At 43.6% G+C, this 23,656-nt stretch overlaps 2 protein-coding genes across 6 annotated transcripts; both read right to left on the reverse strand.

The window, feature by feature from the left end:
• Window positions 1–6,231: 6,231 nt before the first annotated feature.
• On the reverse strand, window positions 6,232–16,328 carry Bmi1 (BMI1 proto-oncogene, polycomb ring finger). 4 transcript variants are annotated; one of them, XM_020167454.2, is made up of 10 exons: window positions 16,135–16,328; window positions 11,310–11,440; window positions 10,888–10,984; window positions 10,266–10,321; window positions 10,129–10,179; window positions 9,759–9,867; window positions 9,641–9,680; window positions 9,114–9,212; window positions 8,678–8,758; window positions 6,232–8,591 (listed from the first exon to the last, which is right to left on the reverse strand). In XM_020167454.2, exons 2-10 carry the CDS (start codon window positions 11,419–11,421, stop codon window positions 8,262–8,264), a joined length of 975 nt encoding a protein of 324 aa, XP_020023043.1. In that variant the 5' UTR covers window positions 11,422–11,440; window positions 16,135–16,328; the 3' UTR covers window positions 6,232–8,261. The 4 variants fall into 4 exon arrangements, with proteins under 4 accessions (XP_020023043.1, XP_020023044.1, XP_073912631.1 ...); XM_020167455.2 differs by lacking the exon at window positions 16,135–16,328 and adding an exon at window positions 15,684–15,783; XM_074056530.1 differs by lacking the exon at window positions 16,135–16,328 and adding an exon at window positions 12,152–12,232.
• Window positions 16,329–17,496: 1,168 nt separating this feature from the next.
• Commd3 (COMM domain containing 3) lies at window positions 17,497–21,463 on the reverse strand. 2 transcript variants are annotated; one of them, XM_020167457.2, is made up of 8 exons: window positions 21,281–21,463; window positions 19,803–19,914; window positions 19,632–19,695; window positions 19,506–19,540; window positions 19,094–19,154; window positions 18,940–18,996; window positions 18,788–18,847; window positions 17,497–17,898 (listed from the first exon to the last, which is right to left on the reverse strand). In XM_020167457.2, exons 1-8 carry the CDS (start codon window positions 21,417–21,419, stop codon window positions 17,875–17,877), a joined length of 552 nt encoding a protein of 183 aa, XP_020023046.2. In that variant the 5' UTR covers window positions 21,420–21,463; the 3' UTR covers window positions 17,497–17,874. The 2 variants fall into 2 exon arrangements, with proteins under 2 accessions (XP_020023046.2, XP_020023045.2); XM_020167456.2 differs by having other exon boundaries at window positions 17,497–17,860; window positions 21,281–21,462.
• Between the last annotated feature and the right edge of the window lie 2,193 nt (window positions 21,464–23,656).

A 23,656-nucleotide genomic window follows, 5' to 3' on the forward strand; every position in this document is an offset into this window, starting at 1 on the left:
CTAAGAGTCATTTTAGGAAGCACTGTTACTTTGAGTTTACTATCGTTTATGACTAACTATGAGTTACTTATGAATAACTATTTTCAGTATATTGTATAGCTTATTTAAATTAAATAGGATACTTTAAGATGCATTCTCAGTAGAATTACAATATCCAATACTGGCCCCTTAAGCATTCCTGTAGACATAAAGACAGTTAATGCCATGTCTGTGGTATATGAAAGTATGAAAAACACTTTAAAGTCTTACTTTACTAATGGTTATTTCACTAATTTTCAGATACTTTTGGTGAGAAATTAGCAAAATTACAAGCTCTCATGTACCATTTCTCATTCTCAGAATCCTGAAAACATCTGTCAGTTATTTAACTAGTCTACCACATTTGAAATATAATTAGGTTAAAATATACATGAATGAGGATATCTGTTTAATACCATTAGCTTGAAAAAATGTTTAGCTTTTCATCAAGCTCATTAAACACATCCAAGTTTTGTGGTCATTATTTGTAAGCAGATTTTTTTTTTTCTAATAAGGGCTATTGAGACTTTTGGAATCCACTGGAAATGTTAAGTTACATAAAAAGGACTCTGGAGCATACAAAGGTAAATAAGACAGGTGCTTCTTCGAGAAGCTTTAAGCTGAGAAATCTCAGCACATCTGCGATTTACATGAAATTTCAATCCATAAAAAATACTAAATGACTATTTACAGCTTGGGCATTTTTTAAGAGCAAAGAAATTTGACAATGAGCATATCCTAGTTGCTAAATAAAACGCTTAGCTAGATACCTTGAAGCCGTTTCTTCAATAAAACCAGCCTAAAACACAAGCAAGAATTTACTTTTTTTAAAGTTCGAGTAGTGTCCTACAATCATAGAAAAGGCGGAAAGATCTCAATGGTTCATGTCAATCATTTTATGAGTGTCTGCACTGCAATGGCTAAAGCAGTTCATCAAATGAAATGCATGCTCTATCTACTAATGAAACAAGACCCAAGTACCTGGATGTAATGTTTGAGCAAGTGACTCCATTCTGGATTTCAGAAAGATGTTCTGAGGCCACCTTTATCAAGAGCAGCCACGGCCACGGCTTTTCTTTGTGTGGGGTGGGCACCTGGACTTCTTTCTTTGGCACCATCCTTGATTCTGATGCCAACAAAGCTTTCTAATTGGCCATTGAAAAGAAATTTCGGCTCAGGTGGGAGAAGAATGCACCTGGAGCTGGGACTAAGCAAAGCGCCCCTTTTTCGGGGCTCAGGTGCTTGTTCCGAGCGCCACAGTGTGCGCTGCCAGTCTCCCCTATTGTCTACGGTGGGGGCAGGGCCCAGCCAGGGGCGCTGGCTTTTGAGCGCAGTTGAGGGTTCTGGAGGATGAGGACCAGGGCGCGCGGTAGGGGGGGGGGAGGTGCAGATGTCACCGAAGACAACCCCCAGGTTCTCAAATGCGCAACCCTGAGGCAACGGAAGAGGCAGTGGTACCAGCGGCAGCCGCCCGGCTGCAAATCGCCGTCGTGTGGTTGCTACTGGCAACCGAGCCTCTGCAGAGCGCGCAGCCCGCAGCCCCTGGAACCAAGGTGGCGAGGGAAAGCGGCTGCGGTGCGGCGGCCGCCCACAGGGTTTTCGTTCTGGCCAGCGCCCTGCAAGGTCCTTTTGGCTTTTACCGCAGATGTGAGGCGCGGGAGCCCAAAGGGCTTTCGAGTTGGGGGCGTCGCTGACTCGGAAGCGTCAAAATACTGGCGCCCTCCGTGAATGCAACATGGCAGCGCGGACTCGAAGCTCTGCATCTTTCTGCGCGCGCGGGCGGCGGGGGCCGCGGACTCGGCAGATCGCCCGCCCGCCTGCCTGCGAGTTTCGGGTCGGGGTGTCCGTTCTGCCCACGCCCCCCGGCTCCGATCGCGGCCGAGCAAAGGGAGCTGCGCGCTCGGACTCGCCTCGCCTTTACCCCTCGCCCTTTGTTCTCCACTAGACCGCTACCTCACGTTGCGGGGGCTTTTTATGGCCACCCTCCAAGACTCTGCAAAACGGGGAATGGGAGACACTGGACTGTGGAACCCTACCGAAATGACGGCCTTTCCCGGCCCCAGGGGCCGAGCTGGAGTCAGTGAGGGGTGCTAACGCCACACTCCCAGCGGAGCCTCTCGTCGGGTGGGCGATGTCCCGCCAGCTCCCCGGCTCGGCTTGTAGTCTCCCTGGTTCACACCTGAGGGATGGGAGGCGGTAGACCAGGGAAGGGTGTCTTCGGGGCCAAGACAATGCCCGTCACCACCCGGCCACATCTGCATTGCAGAGAGGAAAGCTGTGGGCTCGGAATCACCAGTCTTGGAAAAAAGGGCTGCAAACGCCCCTTAGGGGCGCGCAGGGTTCCATTCCCTGCACACTGAACCTTGCACAGGGGTTTCGGCTGGAAAGGTCCCCAAGCCGTGGGTCCGAGCCCGGAGACGTCACCTAGAGGTCGGGAAGTGGGGGTGGGGGCGGTTCCATGTCCCCAGAGTAAGAAGTTCGGGACAAAATTGTATTTGGTGAAACACTGATTTAAAAAATGACGGTGTCACGTAGGCCAGCCAGTTGTGACGTTCAGCACAACGTGCTACTGAAATACCGAAATCCGCCACCAAATGGCGGCTCCTGCAGCCTGCTGCACTGATAAAGAGGACTCGCCCTGCGTCGCCCATTTTAGGCCACTTTCACTTCTCCGTGGCTCTCCCCCTCCTCCCCAAGACCTTCCTTCTTCTCCGGGTTTTAGGATGCACGTGGGACACCGGGTTACAGAAGCGCAAATGTCCCAAGGACCAGGCAGGCGCGGGCTCCTCGAGAAGCCGGCTGCGTCCCAGCCTCGCTGCTCTGGGTGACCAGCAGGACGAGGGCAACCGGCCCAGGTTCGCCGTGTGCGGGGACCTATTTAGCCATCACCTTTGTGTCCTGGAGTATGATCCTTTGCCCAGCTCTTGGGATACCTGCCCCCACAGCCATTCGCCTGCTCGACACTGTCACCCCGTCAAAGTTCCTAACCCAGAAGATTAATGGGCTCAACAAAAGGACGCTCCCTCCTTGTCCTTTGCAGTTACAAGGCCACCTTCGGGAACCTTGGCACCATTGTATTTGTTAGTAATTTATTTAAAATCCATCCAAGAAAACCCCAAATTGCAAGGACACCTTGTTAAGAGGGAGAAAGGGCTTTGGAATTGAAGCCGGTAGCGAGAGGAGGACAAAGGCGATTATCGGGCATGGCTCCAGCTAAATGCGCGTCCGTGGGCTCTGCCCGCGTAGCCGCTGCCTCGGGAGTATGTGGGTCGCTTTCCCGCCCGCGCGGGGCTTGGGGTCCGGGGACTGGTCCCCGCGCCTGGGCTGCAGGGTGGCCCCGCCGGTGTGGACGGCTTCGGCAGGAGAGGGGACACCTCGAGAGGCGGCGCGCGCCCCGGCTGTCGCCGCTGCTTCCCTCGGGCTCCGACTCTGGAGCACTACGCGGTTCCCCGGCCTCTCGAGCCTTGCAGGGCCTGACAGTCTGGCTTTCAAATTTGGCGGGATCCGCGGTCGCTGAGCTGAAGGCGGCGCGAGGCGAGCGGCGCACGCGCAAGATGGCCTCCCGTTTCCCCGCGGCCAGCACTGGCGAGCTGGGCAAGGCTGAGCGGGGCGGCACAGATCCGAACCGAGGCCGGAGCCGCAGCTGTTTCCACTCCTCTACTAGCTTAAATATAAGGACAGGGAGAAGGGTCATTTCCTCCTTAACATGCCTTTTTGGTAAAGGTTCCCTGGCCGGGAGGGCAGGGCTGCAAGAGAAGCGAGGTCATTTCCTCCAGGCGCAATCCCGCGCCCTTTCCACCGGGCACTAAGAACTAAGAAACTTTATATATATATAAAACTTTATATATATATATATATTTTTTTTTGGAGGGGGTGGATTTTTGTGGCACTTCCCCATCCTTAATCACCCTTGTCCCCGTCTTCACCTTTCGTGTCGCGCAGTGCGCCCCTTTGTTGGAGTGTCTCCCACTCTGGAAGGCATTTAGACCTAAGACTGCCTGGACAGACTGCCGTATCTGCAGGAATCTCAATCCATTTCTGTAAAGGTCTAGTTTCTTCCATCCCAACTTTCGACGCGTTTCCCAGTCCGCAACCGGCCACGTCTCTTCTCTCAACCTGGGTCCTAGTTAATAGGAGTTGCAAAGATCTCACATCTGCACAAATCTTGAAATCACGTTAACTGTGAAGTTTGGATTTTATGATGACCCAACTGAGCAAGAAGGAATATTTTGGAAGTGCCTGACACTACCTGCTATTTTTTGGAAGTTACTTCTGATAATCTCTGGAAGGAATGTATTTTTAAGGAAAGGGTTAGAAGAATGAGAGTTATTTAACTCATTCGGTGGAGGTTTTTATTGAGTACTCACTATTTATTTAGACAGCTAAATGAGATTTTGGGATGAGTTTTCCACTTGAACTTCATCAGAAAACTCACAGGGGCTTAAGAGTAGCCTTTCCGGTGATAAATGACTTTTGGTGCCTTCGACTTGATGAGGACAGAGTTGACAGTGACGTTCTTCGTGTGAGAGAGACCTCCAGAAATTGTACACTAAGAAAAAGAAACTGGTGCAAATAAAGGAAATCCGTTTCAAGAACCAAAAGAAGAAAAAACGTTTAAAAAATTAACTGCGGAAACAGGAAACACTCGACTGTGTAAACATTTTCAGAGACTTTCATAATCAGAAGTCTGGGCAATCTTCAGATTGGCAGGGAGACCGGCAGGCTCAAGGTCTCCGCGGGACTATTTCCTAAGTCACATTTACTGGAGGGCTCTTCCTTATATAGACCTGTCTTTATGACTGAGAGTTTTTTTGTCTTTTGGGTTTCTTTTCTTCCCGCCCCCCCAGGAGCCAGAAACATTTTTGAGCAAGTTTAGGAAGTCACCTGTTGTATTCGTTTTATACAGGAAGAGACGTCCTCCTGTGAAGTGATGTGTCTAACCCAAGAAATTAATGTTAGAGCCAGGTTCTGTGCTCTTTCCACGCTAGGTGACTTAACGGTGCATATACGGGTTTGGAAAAGAGTTTAATTAGTAGCTTGTCAGAAGAAGCAACCTAACATGATGAAAGTTACAGTCATTTTAATGTAATTGAATCATGAGCTTTTTATTTTGGGAAAAATACAAGGAAAACTATATGGAGAAAACAACCCTAATGTTTCAAAAATTGGACAGTCTTTACCAAGTAAGCAATAAACTAAATCAGAATTTCTGTCATTTGTGATGAAATGGAAAGAAAAAGATGTGAGACCTTACCAAACCTTAAGATACAAAGAGAAAATTTTAAAAATTAATACTTTCATCACCCTAGGGTTCTAGAAGAGACTAGATGTAGGGTGTTTGTGAAATCCCATCCCTTCTAAAGATTATCATAAACTATTTTAAAAGATCAGACGTCTTCATGTCTTGATCAATTCAAGTAGCATTTCATGAGAGTATTTCAGTCCTGGTAAGATTTCATAGCAAAACTTTTATCTTGATAGGCCTACACAATGAGTTTATGAAAGACTTCTTGAATGAACTATAATTCCAAAGATTGGGGAAAAAACAGATGAAGGAAAGCGCATTTTACCCCCAGGATTCCCATATTTGTGCATAGGGAAATGGAAGAGATGCAATGTGGTTAACTGGTTAAGTCTACTGAAGGGCAACTTTTTTTTTTTTCTTTTTTCCAACTCAGTGCAATTAACGGCCCGCAATTTAAAAAGCAAAAAGTACTTGTAAGGTGGTAAACGTGTAAAGAAAGATCACTATTTACAACAGCAACCAGCCTCATTTTCCCTTTTACATTTAAGCTAAAAAATCTGTGAAATCAATTGAAACATTTTTTGATGTTGTTAGCATCAACTTTGTGTTATAGGTTCCTAAAATACTTTAAAGAAGCAAAAGTCAAACTTTGAAGCCAACTTTTCATGTGTCCTGCTTGAGCTGGTAAATTATAAAGTTAGGAGTCTTGATAGAAGTTTTCTTAAGGTTAATGTTTTTAAAATGGTAATTCAGCAAAGGTTTTACATCTTAATCATCAGAGCTGCAATGGTTATTTAAGAATGCAAACCATGATAATCTTTCTCCTGTTTTATTAAAACACAAAGAAAATTTAACTAAAATATCCTTTTAAACTTAAGCAATTTTCATATTGAGTAGGGATAAAAAAAATCTTCTCCCCCAAATACAATAAATGGAAATGTTCTCAAGTATAGTGAAATAGTACTAAGTGAGCTATAAATCTGATATTTTAATAGGTAATTTCAAACATAAGTCCATCAAAAAGGTTGAGCTGTCAAGTCTTTTGTCCTAGATAACATCATAAAAACTTAAGAAAACCCTACAAAAATGAGTTAAATTCACCAAAATTGGCAAACATTGGTAACTTTTACTTCAAAGACTGTAAATAAACATACATCTTTCAATGGGCTCTCAAGCAATATACAACAAAGCATGTATTTAGCAACATCACTAAAAGACAGCAATGTATTCTCTTTAGCTTTTATCTGTTTTAATCCACAAGTTTCCAAAACTTCTGCACATTGTGCTTTTCATATCAAATTTTTATTAAAGATCTTAGCTATTTTCTAAATGAATATCCTTTTATTGGATTTTCCAATTACAAATGAGATTTCATTTTACATCTATAATTAGAAACAACACAATAAGACTGTACAAATTTAGATCAAAATAAAAATATATGTATTTTGTGGCTCCATAAAACATCATTTACTGAATCTTTAAAGAAAGTAGAAGTAACAGCAATATATGTAAAAGTAATGATTTAATGACTATAAGCAAGACAAAGCAATAGAATTGTGCTTCTTTTGCAGACTGTGGACAATGAAATGTTTAGCTACAATTTTCCATACAAACATGAAACAATAGTCATACAGAATAAGCATTCTCACAAATAACTGATGGGTGATAGACACACGCCAAGTTCGACCAAAGCAAAACACAAACTGAAAACTGATGGGGTTATTCATATTTTAAATTCAACATGCTTGCTCTATTTAAAAATACCAGTAGAAGCTCACAATAAATTGCTTCTACTTCCAGGCATTAGAGAATATTCCACTGTTAACTGTTAAAGCAACTCTTAATTTGAAATTATCATACCACATACTAAAGTAACTAGTTAAAATGCCTTCTTCTGGCAACTAGCTGGTTTATTTAAAATATTGGAGAATAATCAATGTGCATTTAAAAACACATTAATCCCATCATAACCAACAGGAAATTAAGACACTATTTCTATATGCCTCAGTTAGTTCTTTTTTACTGCAATTAGTTTTAAAAGTAAGTATTACTAGAGGAAAGTCATAATTATGATGATATGCCAATTGCTTCCAATTGAATAGAATTTAAAATTACACATCCACATTAAAAATATTCTATGCTGGTAAGGCTCAATGTAAGGTATGAGTATCTGCAAAGGTCGAACCAGTTGGGAGAATTTTAACAACCATTTCTGAATGCATGAAACACAATATTTTCTTTATAGTATTTATAAATATATCATACAATACTGTTTCCTGTTATGTCATATACCAATATGGCATTGTACAACAAGCATAATGCCATCTGATTCTTACAAAAGCGAATCATTTAATCAAGTCAGTAAAATAAACGGTAGTACCCGCTTTTCGGCATACAGATTGTAAAACTGAAGTTTACTTTCCTTTGATCTGTTTCATGTAGCAACAGAGAAGTAAAAATCAAACAAGAATTAAGATGGCTAAATATGCAAGAAATTGTTATTCACAGTGACATGGCTACATAGAATGCATATTCTATGCTTATTCTTTCCAAAATTTGTTGAACTTCAGGATAAAAAGCACTTGTTTTCTACAGGTTCACAAAACAGCATAACAAGAACAATCAAGGAGAATGTAATGTAGGCATTAATTGAGATTAACAAACTATGGCCCAATGCCTCTATCCACTGCAGAGTATTTCCAGATCCAAATAATGGTTATAGAAACCATTTCATATCTTTCCTAGCACACAGAAAAAAAAAAAAAAATCTTCCTGCCTTCTCAGAATCCAATTCTTTATAGAAACAACCTTTCTTTTTAATTAATGTCCTTAAGAGTATCAGATCTAGTCCATCTTTCATAGCCAAATTTAATGTCACTACAAAAGAAAGCAAACTGGACAACGGTCACATGTATTAGCATCTATAAAGCTGCAATGGCATGAAGATAACTATATAAATCAAAGGTTTAAAATTTTTTTTCCTTAACAGTCTTAGGAATCAACCAGAAGAAGTTGCTGATGACCCATTTACTGAAGATTTTCGAGGTCTATTGGCAAAGGAAGATTGGTGGTTACCACTGGGACTGTTGCTGGTTCCATTTATGGTGCTGGAAATGTGAGGGAACTGTGGGTGAGGAGACTGCACTGGGGTACTGGGGCTAGGCAAACAGGAAGATGTGGAGGGAATGCCTCCTGCTGGGCTGTTGGCCTTGTCACTCCCAGAGTCACTTTCCAGTTCTCCAGCATTTGTCAGTCCATCTCTCTGATGACTGATCTTCATTCTTTTACAAGTAGGCCGAACTCTGTATTTCAAAGGAAGTGGACCATTCTACAAAGTTAAAAGGAAAAACACAATCACTCTTAACTCTTCACGTGCACTTGCCATCATATTCTAAGTGTAGATATGTTTCTTACCCTTCTCCAAGTATAAATGTAGGCAATGTCCATTAGTGTATAGTAATCCTTTAAAGGTTCCTCTTCGTACATGACATCGATCTATTGAGACATATTTGTATTATTAAACAAAAGAACAAAGATAAATCTTCATGTTTTGACACTTAAATATAAATATAAAGATCTAAAAGTGCTTTAGAAAACATCTTCTCTAAACATTTGGATGAAGAAAGAATCCTTTAAATACTTCAAGTGAGAAAAATATTTCTACAAATTATTGAGGGATTTGTTTGCATAGCACAAAAGACAATTTAATAAAGTGTTTTGCGGTATCTTCAATGTCAGCACTACATTTAGTTTTTTCTACTGATTTTTGGGTCCAGAATTCAAAAGAAAAAAGAAATTAAATTTTAAAAAATGAACAATATGAACTGTATGACTACAATAAAGCAGGTACCTGGAAAGTATTAGGTATGTCCATTTTACTTCTGAGAAACTTTCGTAAGTGCATCACAGTCATTGCTGCTGGGCACCTTAAATATCTTTTATCGTTCACCTAAGGACACATTTGCAAAGGTAATATTTTCCCCCAATTCTTGACGTTCAGATTAGAAGACTGTTTCAATTTAATTGCTTAAATAGGATAAATACCAAACACTAAAACCAGAAGCAAGTCAATTTTTAAGTAGCTATACTTTAAGTTTACTACTATTATAAATACTAAATGAGCAAATTCCTAACATAGTAAGTCTACTAAAGAATTAAGAATGAAGTATGTAAAATATTTTATAAGAATAGTAACATATAAAAACAGACTCTAATTATTAAGTATCACATGTAGATCCCTTTTAAACATCAAACATGGCCATTTTCTTCTGCTTAACAGCATCATCTGATCCCAGAAAATTCAAAAAGGCAACATAACCCCTCATAAAATCTGAAGTCCCAAGTTTCTTCTTTAAGTTTTAGTAATGTGGAACATACCTCCTCCTTAGACTTCTCTTTGTTTACTTTCCGATCCAATCTAAGAAACAAAATTTAATAGTGAAACAATGTATCTAATAAATACATCAGCATAAAATACATTTCCTAGCGAATTTACCTGTTCTGGTCAAAAAATTCAATGGATAAGCTTATTATCTCATCATCAGTTATAATTCTCTTATCTTCATCTGCAACTTCTCCTCTATCTTCATTAGAGCCATTGGCAGCTACAAAGACATTTGAAATTCGTTTGAAAAATTAAACATTTAAATATTTTTATATAGGATGGAAGGGGTACTTTAAATCTCAATACACAAACACATATTTTTAATCCTGCTAGGAATGAAACACGGGGTCTTAGGCCTATTAGGCAGGCAATCTACTGCTGAGTCACATCCCCAGCTCAATTTTAATAAGAGCATATTTACATTTTAATTACTAGGTAAATCCCCCCATGATAAAATGTCTTTTGTCCCCCAAAAATTTACCATCAGCTGAAGGATGAGCTGCATAAAAATCCCTTCTTCTCTTCATTTCATCTGAAGGGGGAGGAGGGGAGGAAGATTTTAAAATCTGGTATAGTAAGTAGGACCAGTTCTAAAATTCATTTAAGTAAGTCACTCACTTTTGAAAAGCCCTGGAACTAATTTGTATACAATATCTTGAAGGGTTTTATCTGACCTGAAAAAGAGTAAGAAAAGTAAACCATCAATTAATCTGGCAAAAACTAAAAACATAAGTTTTTATGCATTTTTTTGTGTTACAGTATCTTGTGATGCTGTCTATAGCTACACAGATAAGAAAAAAATTGTGAGAATAAAAGCTTTATGTGGTAGTATGCTTTCAAATCACCAGAAACATACTTTTTATTCACTAGTTAGGTTTTTGCATTCACTGAAAACTTTTCAAGTTACTACATTTTCTAATATGAACAGAGAATAAAGAAGAGAATATGGAAGCATTTAAAAAATTTATTCTTTGTCTGGAAGTTAATAAGGCAATGCAAAAAAGGAGAACTATTTCAGTTTTTAAAATCTTACAATCATTGAAATAATACTGATCTTTTTTTAAACTTGGTCATCACTAAAATGGCAAGAAATTAAAGGGTACTCTTCACAGAACACTCACATCAGGTGTGGATTCAAAAATAAATTTTCTGTTTTGAAAAAAACAGTGTTGCCTTTTCTATTTATAAGTCATGTAACTCTGGTAACAATCACAAACAAGGAATTTAAATTTTTTCTTACCTTATATTCAGCAGTGGTCTGGTTTTGTGAACTTGGACATCACAGATGGGACAATACTTGCTGGTCTCCAGGTAACGCACAATACACGTTTTACAGACTAGAAGTGGGAACATGCAAAGTTTTTGTAGACTATAAAAGCTAATGAGTTAAAATTAGTGTCAGAACTGAGAATTAGTAGAAGATGGTAAATGCAGAAAGGAATGTCCAAGTAATAAACTAAATCAATCAGTATGCTGAGAACACTTACACATTGCTATTTATAATAAAATTAGTAACAAAAAGTCACTAAATGTAAAAGAAACTGACTTTCACCACTTTGTACCAGTATTTCCAAGGATTGTGGGCTTTGAGATATATATACATTTTTACAGTTCAGGATGAGCTCTGAAATGTACACAAGAGGTGTAAAACTTTATACTTACAGGAATGTAGACATTCTATTATGGTTGTAGCATCAATGAAGTACCCTCCACAAAGCACACACATTAGGTGGGGATTTAGCTCAGTGATCTTGATTCTGGTTGTTCGATGCATTTCTGCTTGATAAAGGATCCTGCAAGACACAGCAAATATTGGTCATAATTCAAAGAAAGAGAATCAAGATTATCTTCAACTCCTAGTTAACTACATTCTGAAATGCTGGGAGTTCATAAAATTCATTTAACACTGTACAGCTGGACTGTCCCAACATCTTCTACAGAAGGAGTTTACTAATCAAATCTGATAAATTCTACTGAAATGGTGAAAAAGCATCCAACTAAATTTACTTCTGGCCTCAGGTCATTCCTGGAGGGAGATGAAAAGGTCGTGGTGGGGGCTGGGAGCTGAGCGCAATCGGGTCTCTTTCTTCCATTTGTCCTCAGCTTCGCAGCCCCAAGGCTGCTGCAGATAGCACACAACCCCGTCGACGTTTACCAACCACTAGGGCTGGCTCCAGGTCTCCAAACTCACTGCAAAACTTCCCCACGGATCTTCAGTCGAGAACCCCGGGATTCTTGCTATCTTAGACGGTTCAGGCAAGCAGAACCTGGCACGTTTCGCGCCATACAAAAGGAAAACAAATTCTGCTCCATCTGCATCCCTGGCATTTCCGGAGCTGGGTGCCGGGCCCCAGAAGCACCTCGGCCGGCCTCGGGCCGGGGCCTGAGCGCGGCGGACGCCCGGGGGCCGGGATGCGAGGGGCGGATCCGGCGGCGCCCCAGGCTCCGTCTCGCTCCGGATTCGGAACTCGCCTGTCGGGGTTTCCATAGCAACTTACACTTACACTTGGCATCCGGCCACCGCTGCAACTCCGCGCGGAGCCGGCCCGAGCCCCGAGCCTCGGCGGGCGTGCGGGGCGGCCGGCGGCGGGCGCGGGGGAGGGGCGGCGCGGCGCGGGGGCGGGGCCGGCGCGGGGGCGGGGTGGGTGCGGGCGCGCAGCGCGGGGGTGGGGCGGCCCCACGAGGCCTCCGGCTGGTGACCAGGATCCGGCGGAGGCGACAGAGCCGGCAGCCTGCGGGACCCCGAGCCCTTGGCGGCGAAGGGCTAGATAAAATGCAGTCCGCACTCCCAGCCATTTCGGACACTCTTGGGGGCCTCTTTCCACGCCGACGCGGTGCGAAGAGCTTGTTTGATATCTTGACTCTTTCGCTCTGTCCTGTTAGCAATCGCTTCTCAAAAATTTCACGAAGGGTATCTTTTGAGGATTGCCAACTGTGCACTTAGCCCCAAACCGGCAAGGCTCAAGTTGCAGAGATGTTTATTGAACCGAACCTCTTTAAAGCTTCCTTCTCTAATAAATTCTCCTGTAGATTAGACGAGCCATACAAAGTTTTTGGAAGGGCTGAAAACTGAAGTCTGTCTTACAAGAGGAGGAGAAGGTGGGGATAAAGCCCTATTTGAATAAACTATGCTGGAGGCAAGAAAAACTAAAAGGTAGGATAGTGACAATATGTAAAGAACCATGTGACTAGCTCATTCCCAAAGCTAAATCAACACCTTGTCAACCCAGAGTAATGATAGGAGAGAAAACAAATGTCATTTACTCTGTAACTTCCACACAAACCCCTACACGATGAAATGATATTCCCAAGATATTGTACATTATACGAAAAATCATGGTGAGGAACTGTCAGCAACAATACACCAGAGAACAATCAGGGAAGTCAATTACTTGGCATAGAATTATTGGAAAGTAACATTTCTTACTACCACCCCCTCTTCATTCCAGAACCTGAAATGCCTTTAGTACATTTTCAAAGCTGCCTTGAATGGAAATCTAGGAACTCGTGAAACTTGCAGCAAGATGAATCTAAGGTTTTAATTCTTAGGGAATTTTAAAGCAGAAGAGGGAAATATTAATCAATATACCTTAATGGCTGAAATTAATAGAGTCGAGTACTAAAGCATGGCCAAAACCAAAACCAAGCTTCTCTTATTAAAGTGACCACACTGGCAACCAGCGACTTCAAGGAGAAAACTTCTTGTGATTTCTCAGTTACCTTAGGATTACTTATTTAGAAGAATACTGTCAACATACATTAACATAAATCTAAGAGGAATCACGGAGCAATTGTAGATGGAATAATGTCCCTGGAGAGTAGCAATATATAAATCCAAGTATATCTGGTGACTAAAGACCAGCCTGCACAGTACTTAAAGAAAACTCTCTTTCCTAGAAAGATAGTCAGCAAGGTGGTGCTCTGTTTTCCTGTGAAAGCATTCCACACTAATACCACTGATCCTGAAGTTCATCAAAGGGCTCCAATAAAAGCAGCTGCTTTTATTTCCTTCTCTGTCTTACGGAAAATAACACTATACAAACACAAACTTAGAGAACAATCAAACCTCAATGGAGGGCTATCTACTGGTTGGCTTTGAACACATACACTTGACTAAAACCCTTTCAAATTCACCTTAAGTCTTAATTGACACAACTCCCCTACCTCAGTGGAGAAGAATTTGGCCACAAGCCTACTAACATTCATAATAATAATAAATATCACTTTGTTACTTATATAAACCTTAGTTCTTAATTTTTTTAGCCTATTGGGACAACCTAAGGAAGACTTCCAAAATGTTTGACATGATTGATTAAGTTTAAGAAATAACCTCTTGCACCTTAGAAATGAAGATCTTCTAGGTCCCAACAGAGAAACTATCCCTAAGACAGTAAAAATGCACCAAACAGACCTGTGAACATACTCAGTAGTTAAAACTTGCCATTATAACATAGTCAGTTGGGACCGTCAGTTTTTAGTTGGAGGCCTAACACCGGTAATGTCAAAATGAAGGAAAACAGAAGCAAGTTCTTATGTTAACAACCAGCATGACTACTGCAATCTAAGAAATGCAAATCAACTCCATAACGCCAGTGGGGGCTCACAGTTCAATATAAGTAGGGGTAAAGTTGGGAGTTAACTTGATTCCTGGGAAGAATTTTGCCTGTTTGGACACTTTGACATACATTGCAGTACTTAGTGGTGGAATATTAATGGATTTATCAAATACAATTAAATGCTTGATTTTCTTACAAAAGCTGGGGTGTGTGTGTGTGTGTGTGTATACACATGCATACACTGTATCTTTTATATGGTTTTTAAAGATACTATTACTAGGGGTATAATTTGCAGAGGTGGGTTACTGCAAACATCTCTGCACTTTGGTGGGGGATGTTTGAAGATGGACTCAAGTATAAAATTTTTACATAATTTCACTCATAAAATCAATCTCTGAGAAATTGTATTTAACTTCTGATCAGTCTACTTAAAACCCAAATGTTACTATATAGTCTCATAACCTGGTACATATTGTCAACAATTTTCATCCTTAAACATCAATTCTTCAGTACAGCTTATGTGTTTCCAAAAGCTGGGAGGGTTAAGATTCCTATAATAAATATGTTCAACCACTTCAAACATTCTGCATACCACCAACTTACACTTGCATTTGGATGAATATGCCCGAAATTTTGCCTACTTTAAGGGAAAGGGTTAATACATGATTCTCTTTCAGATATTGAACCGTGACCACTAAGCCCACTAAATCCTTTTATTGCAATTGAGAATGATCAAAGTCTCTCTACTTGTTTATTTCCAATTATTAACTGTAAATCTCTGGGGAAAAGATCATGCTCTATCGCTGTCAAGCCCAAATGACTGTGTAAACATAATCAACTTTTTAGTGGTGCTCCTTTCCCAAAGCATCCCTTTACCACATGACCTATGCTGACACTAAGCAAAACCTATAAAACGCACTGGACTTAAGTCATGAGTTTGAATGCATCCCTTATAGACAGAAAAGTTATAGTCTTTGCAAGGGAAGAAAAGAAAAAAAAAAAAGAGGGGGAAAGTAGAGAAAGAAAGGAAACCTCCAGTAAGACTAACGTCCAGTCACCATCTTCACTTCCCCCCCCAGAAGCTCCAAATTCGAAATGCCCATTACCCAGTAAGCAGGTCCCAAGTCTGTTTGGAGCACTGGTCCAAGACTCCCAACAAACACCACCTTGAAAACTTTACCATTTTCAACACAAATGCACAAGACCTTGGGAACAACTAGGAACCGCCATCTTACAAGCCATCCAATTTCACACAAGTGTCCCTCCAAGTTAAGTTAATAACATTTGTGTTGGGGTCCGCTCCAGTCTAACACCCATCTGGTCGGGATCGCTGCCCCCCAGGTATCCCGTCCCTATAAAATGGGGGCGGTCCTTGGCTGTTCAAACCCCTCCAAAGCCCTTTCTTCGGGAGAGGAGAGAAGCCACTTGACCCAAGCAGCGCCCGATTTCAGGAGCCCGTCCCCGTTTCATCAAAATCTACCTCTCAACAAAGGGCGCCGTGGCCGGGAGAGCCGCGGAGGCTGCAAATACAAGTGCTCTTCTCGGGGACCATGTGCGTCGCGAGGGTGCCGAGGGGCGCTCGGGGGAGAAAGGAACTAAAACGTGGGGCCGCGCGCGGCGCGTCCGGGAGAGCGGGCGGCGGCGGCTGGAGCGGCGCCGAGCCCGGCTGGCGGCGGCGGCGCGGCGCGGGCTGCGGGTCGGTCCCGGCGCCGCGGGAGGCGGCGGGCGGGGGCGCGCGCTCGCGGGCGCGGGGCGGCGCGGGGCCGGCGGCGGGCGGCGGGCTCGGCGCCCACGCTGTCAGCGCCTCCGGCCGGCGCGGGCCGGGCGCGGGGGGGGGGTGGTCGCTCCTCGTCCTCCCGCGGCCGCCCGAGCCCCGCGCGGCCCCCGCCGCCCCTCGGCCCCGTCCCGGAGGCGCCTCGCCTCCTACGTACCCGGAAAAAGCAGCCGGCGAGAGGCGATCGAAGCGGGCGGAAAAGACAATGAAAGTTAAAAGTCGTTCAGCAGAAAATGAATGTGAGCCAAGCGGCCATCTTGAAGCGAGCTGCAGACGCCGCTGTCAATGGGCAACGAGCGCAGCCGAGAGGAGCCACGGCCGCCGCGCTCGGCTCATGCTGCCTCCCGAGCCCGGCCTCCTCCTCCTCCTCCTCCGCCTCGGCCTCCTCCTCCTCCTCGGCCTCCTCCTCCTCCTCCGCCTCGGCCTCCAACGCCTCCTCCTCCTGGGCCTCCTCCTCCTCCTCCTCCTCCTCCTCCTCCTCCTCGGCCGCCGCCGCCTCCTCCCGCTCCGCACTCGGGGGAGGGAGCGCGCGGAGGGGGCGCGATCGGTATTATTCTGCGGGGCTGGGAGGTGTTTCTAATCCGGATCGGGGCTCCCTCGCCAACATCCCCATTGTCTCGCCCCGATCTCTGCCTTTAATACTACGATTATTATTTCATAGTTGCTGTGGGGGGGTAGGAGGACGGGTGGGGGCGCCGTGTGTGCGTGCGGGCGGAGAGGCGGGGGGGAGGGGAGGAAGGATGAGGAGGGGGAGGGGAGGGTGGAAAAAAAATGCACCGCTGAAGGCAGAGTGGAAACTGACACCGGCTCCAAAATGGCTCAGAGTCCGCCCGCCCCCTCCCCCTGCCGCCCCCCCACTGGGTCACGTGCTCCCCTCATTCCTTAAGGGCGGCCTGGGAATTAGTGTCGGTGTAGTCGGGCCCGTGGCCGCCCCCTCCCCTCCGAGCCGCGCGCCCGGCCCCCTCCCCCCAGCTCTGCGCCGCGGCGGCGCTGGCGCGGCCGCGGAGACATTTCTCCACAGCGCCACACGCGCCACCCTGCTCTCGGCGCGGGTATCGCTCTGGCCCCGCACGCCGCGCAGCCCACCCCACCCCCCGTTATTTCTTTCTCCCGCCCGCCCGCCCGCCCCTCTCCGTTCGCGGCGTGCAAGTCCACGGCTCCCGCCGACGGGGGCGCCCGGCCTCTGCACCCGCTCAGCCCCGCGGCTGCGGCCCAGACTCTGGCGCCGAACCTGCGCCCGCGCTGGGCTCGCGGAAACAACAGCGCCCGCCCGTCTTCCCGCGGCCGAGGCGGGGCGCGCGCGGGCAGCGCTGCTCCGGGTCGGGCTCCGCGCAGGTAGCGGTCGGCCCGCCCCGCCGCGGCCACCGTGCCCCAGCCCCAGCCCGGGTCCCCGACCCTGCCCCGGGGATCGCATCCTCCCCACTGCGCCCCAGAACCGCGAGCGGTCAGGTAACGCGGATCGCAGCCAGCCCTCCACACAGTCATAGTTCAACACGAAGTCCAAACAAAATATCGCCGCTCTTTTTGTGGGAACACCACCTTGTTTATTCAGGGTGTGACACTACTTTCTTTCATAGGACTTGAAAACAAAATAAGAGAAATGTACAGTTAAAGCTAACGAGGATTTAAATGATCTTAACCTTTTCACACGTGTAAAAAAAGTTCAAAATGGGTAAGTACAAAATGGTATAAGCACAAAAGGAAAATCTTTTTTTCTACTGAAAATGAGGACATCCAGCTGGCACAAACGACGGTTCGGTTCGGCTGGAGGCAAGGCGGTTCTGGTTTTCCACTACACTGAGCGGATCCTTGGCTTCCCCAAGTTACAACTGAGTTGCTCTTTCCAGGCTTTTCGAAGCATCTTTGAGTTTCCCCACCAAGTCCTAAAAGACGTATATCATGCCTTGTTTTTAGGATAAATCTTGTAACGAAGTATCCAAGTTCGAGAGGGTTGCAAAAAAAAAAAAAAAGTCGGGAGAAAACTTTCTAAATAAGTTTAAAACACTCTAGAATTTTAACCTTTGACAAACCACTGTCGGTTAAAAGGAGCTTTTCCTCTGAAATACCTCATCTTCAAATCAGTTATTTGCCCACAGATTGAAACATGATTTTTAACTGAGTCGTCTTTAACAGGCCAGATATGTCTACATTAAATGTCTCAAGTTAGCTTAACGAAGTAGTTACGCCGTATGCACATTTCCTGAAACTTTAAAAGTATGACTAATAGGTACATTGAGAATGACTCTGCAGATGTCTTTGAAACATTCAATTTCATCTAAATTTCCTGCATTGATCTTCGTTTTTTAAGGAGTAAGAAATAAATTCGTTGTCACATCCATCAATCAATGTAGTTTTCAATTTCTCCAGTCTTACAATGGCAGTATATAAGCAGTTAAAATCTTAGGTCTATTCCCCACTTTTACAAACTCATTTTAAACTGCTTTTTAGAAATATAATTCTGGAAGTTTATTTGAATTTTTGAAAGCAAAGAAAGCACCTCCAAATCTTTGCTCTTAATTTTGCTTTGTCTCAATTCACTCATCATGAATTGAAAGAATTTACGCTATACACTTTAGAAAATGTATTTTCAGTATATAGAACATTACAACAGACAACTAGTAACATTAGTAATATCTTATTTTCAAAAGTGAAGCCTGTGTTACACTACCACTTTTTAAACCCCCTTTCCCATTAAATCCTTAACCAACCTTAATTATTTGCCCACAGGTGGTTATTTTTCTTTTGAACTCTACATAAGCACAATTCTCAAACATTTATGAAAGAGAGGCACAGAAGTTCTAATACTGTACCTGTAATTGTTCCATGCTGCAACTAAAACTGATATCTGGATGGGACCTGCAATCACTGTTCTAAGGATGAAAAAAAAACTGTATATTTAAATCAAGGATATTTAACATTTCATTACACATTTCATTTTAAGACAGGGATTACCTGTACATACCTCTACATTTAAGGTCACCAAATATGTAGGTCTGTACATCTTATGAAGTTGATTGGTCTAAAACAACACAGCACACATGCCAGTCTTTAGTTTTGTTTTTTTTTTTAATGTTCCCTAAATCCCTCTAGAGAACACTTTGTCAAACTTTCTTTACCTTTATCTGATATGCCAAGCGCCAAGAAACATCAGTTATATGAGGGAGAGATCTGCCTATACTGAAAGATACAATGACAATTTTGCATGTAACATCTACAGGAAAAACTATCAGTATTTACCTTTACTAAAAAATGTATCCACCTTCCACCCCGACCCTATTTTATTTCATTCTAAATTTAAAATATTGTTCAACTTCATTTTAAGTTCTAAAGAGTAAAAGTAATCTGAAATTATCTCAATAAACTTAACTTTAAAAACATTAGCTTAGCTTCAATTGTTTCACTTGCCCTTTGGCCCCTTTTTGGGTCAGGATCCCAGGTTTTTTCATCCTGGCTTGTTTCACACCAACTATCTCCATTCATACCTGCAAGTGCAAAGTTGCTCAGCTTGACACCTTATACAGTACCTACCTTCCCAGTAGGACTTCTAGGGAATTCTTATTATTCTGGGGAGGGAAAAAAGAAAATACATCTTTGCAAACAGAGTAGAAGAAAAGTAGCAATTGTTCATTTAAAATTAGTTTTAAAGTAAGTAACCTGATATTCTGTGCAAAACAGTTCTATACGATCTCTGTCAAATTTACAGTCTTCTAGATAAGTGCTAAAGGAGGGGGGAAAAGCCAAAGTTTAGTCTTCATTTTCCAAACTGAAATTGGAAACATAAAGATACTATTTGAAAATAAATAGATATTTAAATAAATCCCATACCTTAGAGTTGATATGTCAGCACGGTGTTTTCCTGCTTCCAATATGTAAACTGCAGCTGCTGCATGACAATGTTTTAAAACCACTGGGTCGACATGTTTCAGGTCTGGGTGATCTAAAATAAATTAATTGCCAGTGATACCAGTGATTAAAAAAATCTTTACAGTCAAATTCCTCAAAGGGATATTTTAATTTGGGTTAAAGTTCCTTTAACAAGATAAAAAAAAAAAAAGACTCCAACTGTAAGGACTGTCAATTATAAGCAAATTAGATGAGCTACAAGGCCAACTGCAAAACAATAAAGAGAATACATCAAGAATTCTGCTTTTAACTAATTTCATTTACTTTCTTTTATTTTGCCTTAAGTTTTACTTCATAGCTCCAAAGAAGTATTTTTTACATTATGGTCCCAAAGAAAAAATAACTATCCAGTGGTCATTTTAACATTGAATGAAACAATTTCAAAGGAAAACCAGAAAATAAATATTTTATATGGTGTAAAATTTAGGATGAATAATTTTCACTCTACAAACGATGAAAGTTTAAGGAAACTGGCTTAGTGGACATTGATACAATCAAGGGAGGTCAAAAGGAGGGCACGAGTTAGAATATAAAATAGAAATTGCAAAATCCTATGAGTATTTTCAGGTTTTGACAGCCAGCTTTTTTTTTTTTTTTTTTTTTTAGATTTAACCCAGGTGGTGGTTACTATTTTCGTTTGAAGAACTTCCACTTTTGTACTTTTTGTACAAGTGTCTAGTTTATGAAACTACAGAAAAAACCAAAAATTTGAATTGTTGGGATATTTATATTTAAGAAAATGATGTAAAGGCGACCTGTCTTAAAATATGCCCTTAATCCATATTGACACTGCATTTCGCAATCACTGACCAGACGGCTTAAAAGAGCCTTGCCTCCTGGTTACTGGCGCGGAACAAAACACCCTGCGCCCCATGTCAGGGTTCTGGGCGAAGGACCTGGGTAAGACAGACTGAGCCGGCGCTGGACGTCGGGGGAGCTGGAGATATGGCCCAAGTTGGAAAGTGTCAACACGGTTTGACCTCGTAATTACTTCGGAGACAAAGCCTTTTAAACCTTGCTGGCCTGGTTCTGGGAGCTTGAATTACAGGAGCTCCCCCAGATGAAGTCCAAGTGTCAAAACAGCCGCAGTCCCAGACCAGGCTGAAAACCTCAGCTGTTTAGGCCACAAACAAGACTGGAACTCGGGCTTTACAAAGGAACAAAGAGGCGGGAGGGAAATCAGGCCAGGCGCGTGTCGCCGGCTCCGTGCAGGTGCCAAGCGGGGACAGAACAATGCTCGGGGGCCGCCGTGCGTCCCGGCAGAGCCGCGAACCCACACTCCGTCCGGAGCGAAGGGCACGGCCGGGGACTTCCTCTTCCCGGGGCTTCCCCTCGCTCGCCCGGGCTCGCGGCTCCCTCCGAGCGCCCGGGCCGCCCCGGCGCAGGGCCGAGCCGCTTACCTAGCACGGCCTCGTCCGCCTGGGCGTCCAGCAGGCTCTGGAAAGCCGAGCGGACGAGCCTCGTGAAGGCGCCGGAGTCGAAGCAGCCGGGATCCGCCAGCATCTGGAAGCCTTTCTGCACATACTCCGAGAGCTCCATTGTGAGCGCGCCGTGACCTTCGACACGCGCACCACGTGACGCGCGCCGCGCGCTCTGCCGATGCGGCCGCGCGCGCACGCGGCTCGGGGCGGCGGCGCGCGCTGTGGGGCGCGGCGGCCGGGGTGCGGAGCCTCCCCGCCCGAGTCCTCCCCGCCGGCCTTTCCGCTGGCCTCTCGCCCGCCCGCCCGCCGCCGGCCTCCGCGCCCCCGCCGCCTTCTCCTCCGGCAGCCTCTCCTCGTGCGCGGGCCCCGGCGACAGGGGCGGCTCCGGTGCTTTGTGGACGCGCTTGCTGGGCGGGCGCCGTCCCCTCCGCCCGCGCTCACCTAGGACCGCAGCCCGCACGCACCGTGTCCCGCGGGACCCCCGGGGGGCGGCGGGGGTGTCGCGATGCCCCTCGCCGCTCCCCGCAGCACGATCCTGCGGGAAGCTCCGATTTGTGTGTGTGAGTGTGTTCATCTCAGCAGCTTAACCCCGAAGCACTGCCCTTTTAGGAGCGAGGCTGCAGACATTTACTTACATAAATCTGGCTTGATTTTACCTTTCCTTTGTCATTTCTGAAGTACGGCAATGGATTCCTTCTTCCTGTGTGGTGTGTGTGGATACATAGTTACATACAGAGCGTATTTCAACAATTGGGGGATTTAACAAATTGTTCATGAACACATTTGACAGGATTATTAAAATTTTTGTATGCCACTGCAAATAAATACCTTTCTAAAGCAAACTGCGATGGGAATTTTGTGCCACTGTCCGCCCTGCATTTGTAGGTCTAATTTTAATCACTCAAATTAGTCTAAATTAGACAGTTACCTTAGTATAAAGTACGGTTAGGCACTGGAAGATCCTTATTAGAAGTGAATTCCTTTTTCAGATACCCATAACTTTAGAGATTTAAATCCTGTACGAAGTTTAACTTCCCCTCTATTTCTACGAAGTTGGTTTGGAGAACAAGAGTAATGGAAAAAAAAAAAACCGCGAGTGAAGTAGGTTAGTCATTTTTTATCAAAAGAACTTGAAAAGTAAAAAATTCAAGTTCTTGAAGGATGTAGGGAAGAGCCACGGAACAAGAAATGTGTTTTAGTTTTTAAGAGCGATTATTTGCAACGTTGGATTCACCGTGAAACATTCTCTTCTTTGTCATAACTTACATGCCAACTTGAGGGGGGTATGGTTGTAAATGAATAAAGTCAACATTTAACCTTGCACCAATTTATAGAGAGTACCTCATTTCACAGTAACAGGACGCAAAATGGAATAATTTAGCAATAGTAACAAGGTGAGTAACTCTACCCAGTCCTTTGAAAGCTTTGAAAATCACGTGCATGTCACTCGAAAGGTTTAAAACTCTACCTTAGGTCTTTATTAAACAAACACCTATCAATCATGTTCAGCTTTTCTTCCCATCTTTCACTTTCTTCCTAAATTCCTTGTTTCTTCATCAGTAGTAAAATGTCAGTTGAAAACCTTTGAGACAATCTGATCACTTAATATTTTACAGGGCAGAACTGTGTGACTGTTAACAATATTAACAACACCCAAGCTCATTATGTTTGTTACACATATTATGACCTAGCACAACACTGAGTGTTAATACTTTAATAGAATTTGAGTTGATAGCCAATCATACCCAATTTAATGTCAAAAAGGAAAGCATTAATGTCTGAGCATAGATTTTTAAATGCTATTTTAAAAGAGAGAAGCAACTTTTCTCTTTGGTTCTGAGTTTGTAGGCATAAAAGCTAGGAAATTCACAAGGGTTGTGTTTAGAATAGCTGTCATGTTCCTTTCCTGCCCACATGCAAGTACTTTCCCTTAAAGGATGTTTGTTGTCTTCTGCCTAAATATATTCATGTGTTAGGCCTAAGTGATGGGTACCCTTCCAGGTCACACAAAAATTTTACCATCATGTTTTCTAATGTCACAAAAACTGAAATTTCTTACTGCAGTTACATTTATTTCAACTCCCCCTGAAAGAGACTCAGGATTAAATATTTGCTTAAATGTAGAACATGTGTGTCTTTGACAAGTCATTGAATGCATAAAAGTATGGTCTTTAAAAAAACCTGATTACTCAGATGTGGACTTTCTTGGTTGCAGTCATAAAAATCAATGCATTTTATTTTAGAAAAACTATGTATGAACATATTCTTGAAAGTGTGAAAAACACTATTTAAAATTTTTGCTTTGATCACTGAAAACAGCATTGAAACTTTCATTAAGCTTTTAAAAATTCTGCA

This window comes from Castor canadensis, chromosome 15 (genome assembly GCF_047511655.1).
Source record: "Castor canadensis chromosome 15, mCasCan1.hap1v2, whole genome shotgun sequence".
In the NCBI taxonomy this organism is placed as follows: domain Eukaryota; kingdom Metazoa; phylum Chordata; class Mammalia; order Rodentia; family Castoridae; genus Castor; species Castor canadensis.

Bases quoted from the DNA above. Each gene is read 5' to 3' on its own strand.
- Bmi1 (XM_020167454.2), bottom strand. From the start codon at position 11,421: ATGCATCGAACAACCAGAATCAAGATCACTGAGCTAAATCCCCACCTA. The intron at 10,322-10,887 runs GTAAGAAAAAAT...ACTCTTTTTCAG, and splicing joins AGACCACTGCTGAATATAAG to GTCAGATAAAACCCTTCAAG. The intron at 8,592-8,677 runs GTAAGAAACATA...TTAACTTTGTAG, and splicing joins ACATTTATACTTGGAGAAGG to AATGGTCCACTTCCTTTGAA.
- Commd3 (XM_020167456.2), bottom strand. From the start codon at position 21,419: ATGGAGCTCTCGGAGTATGTGCAGAAAGGCTTCCAGATGCTGGCGGAT. The intron at 19,915-21,280 runs GTAAGCGGCTCG...AATTTATTTTAG, and splicing joins GGCGGACGAGGCCGTGCTAG to ATCACCCAGACCTGAAACAT. The intron at 18,848-18,939 runs GTATGTACAGGT...TTTCATCCTTAG, and splicing joins TGGTGACCTTAAATGTAGAG to AACAGTGATTGCAGGTCCCA.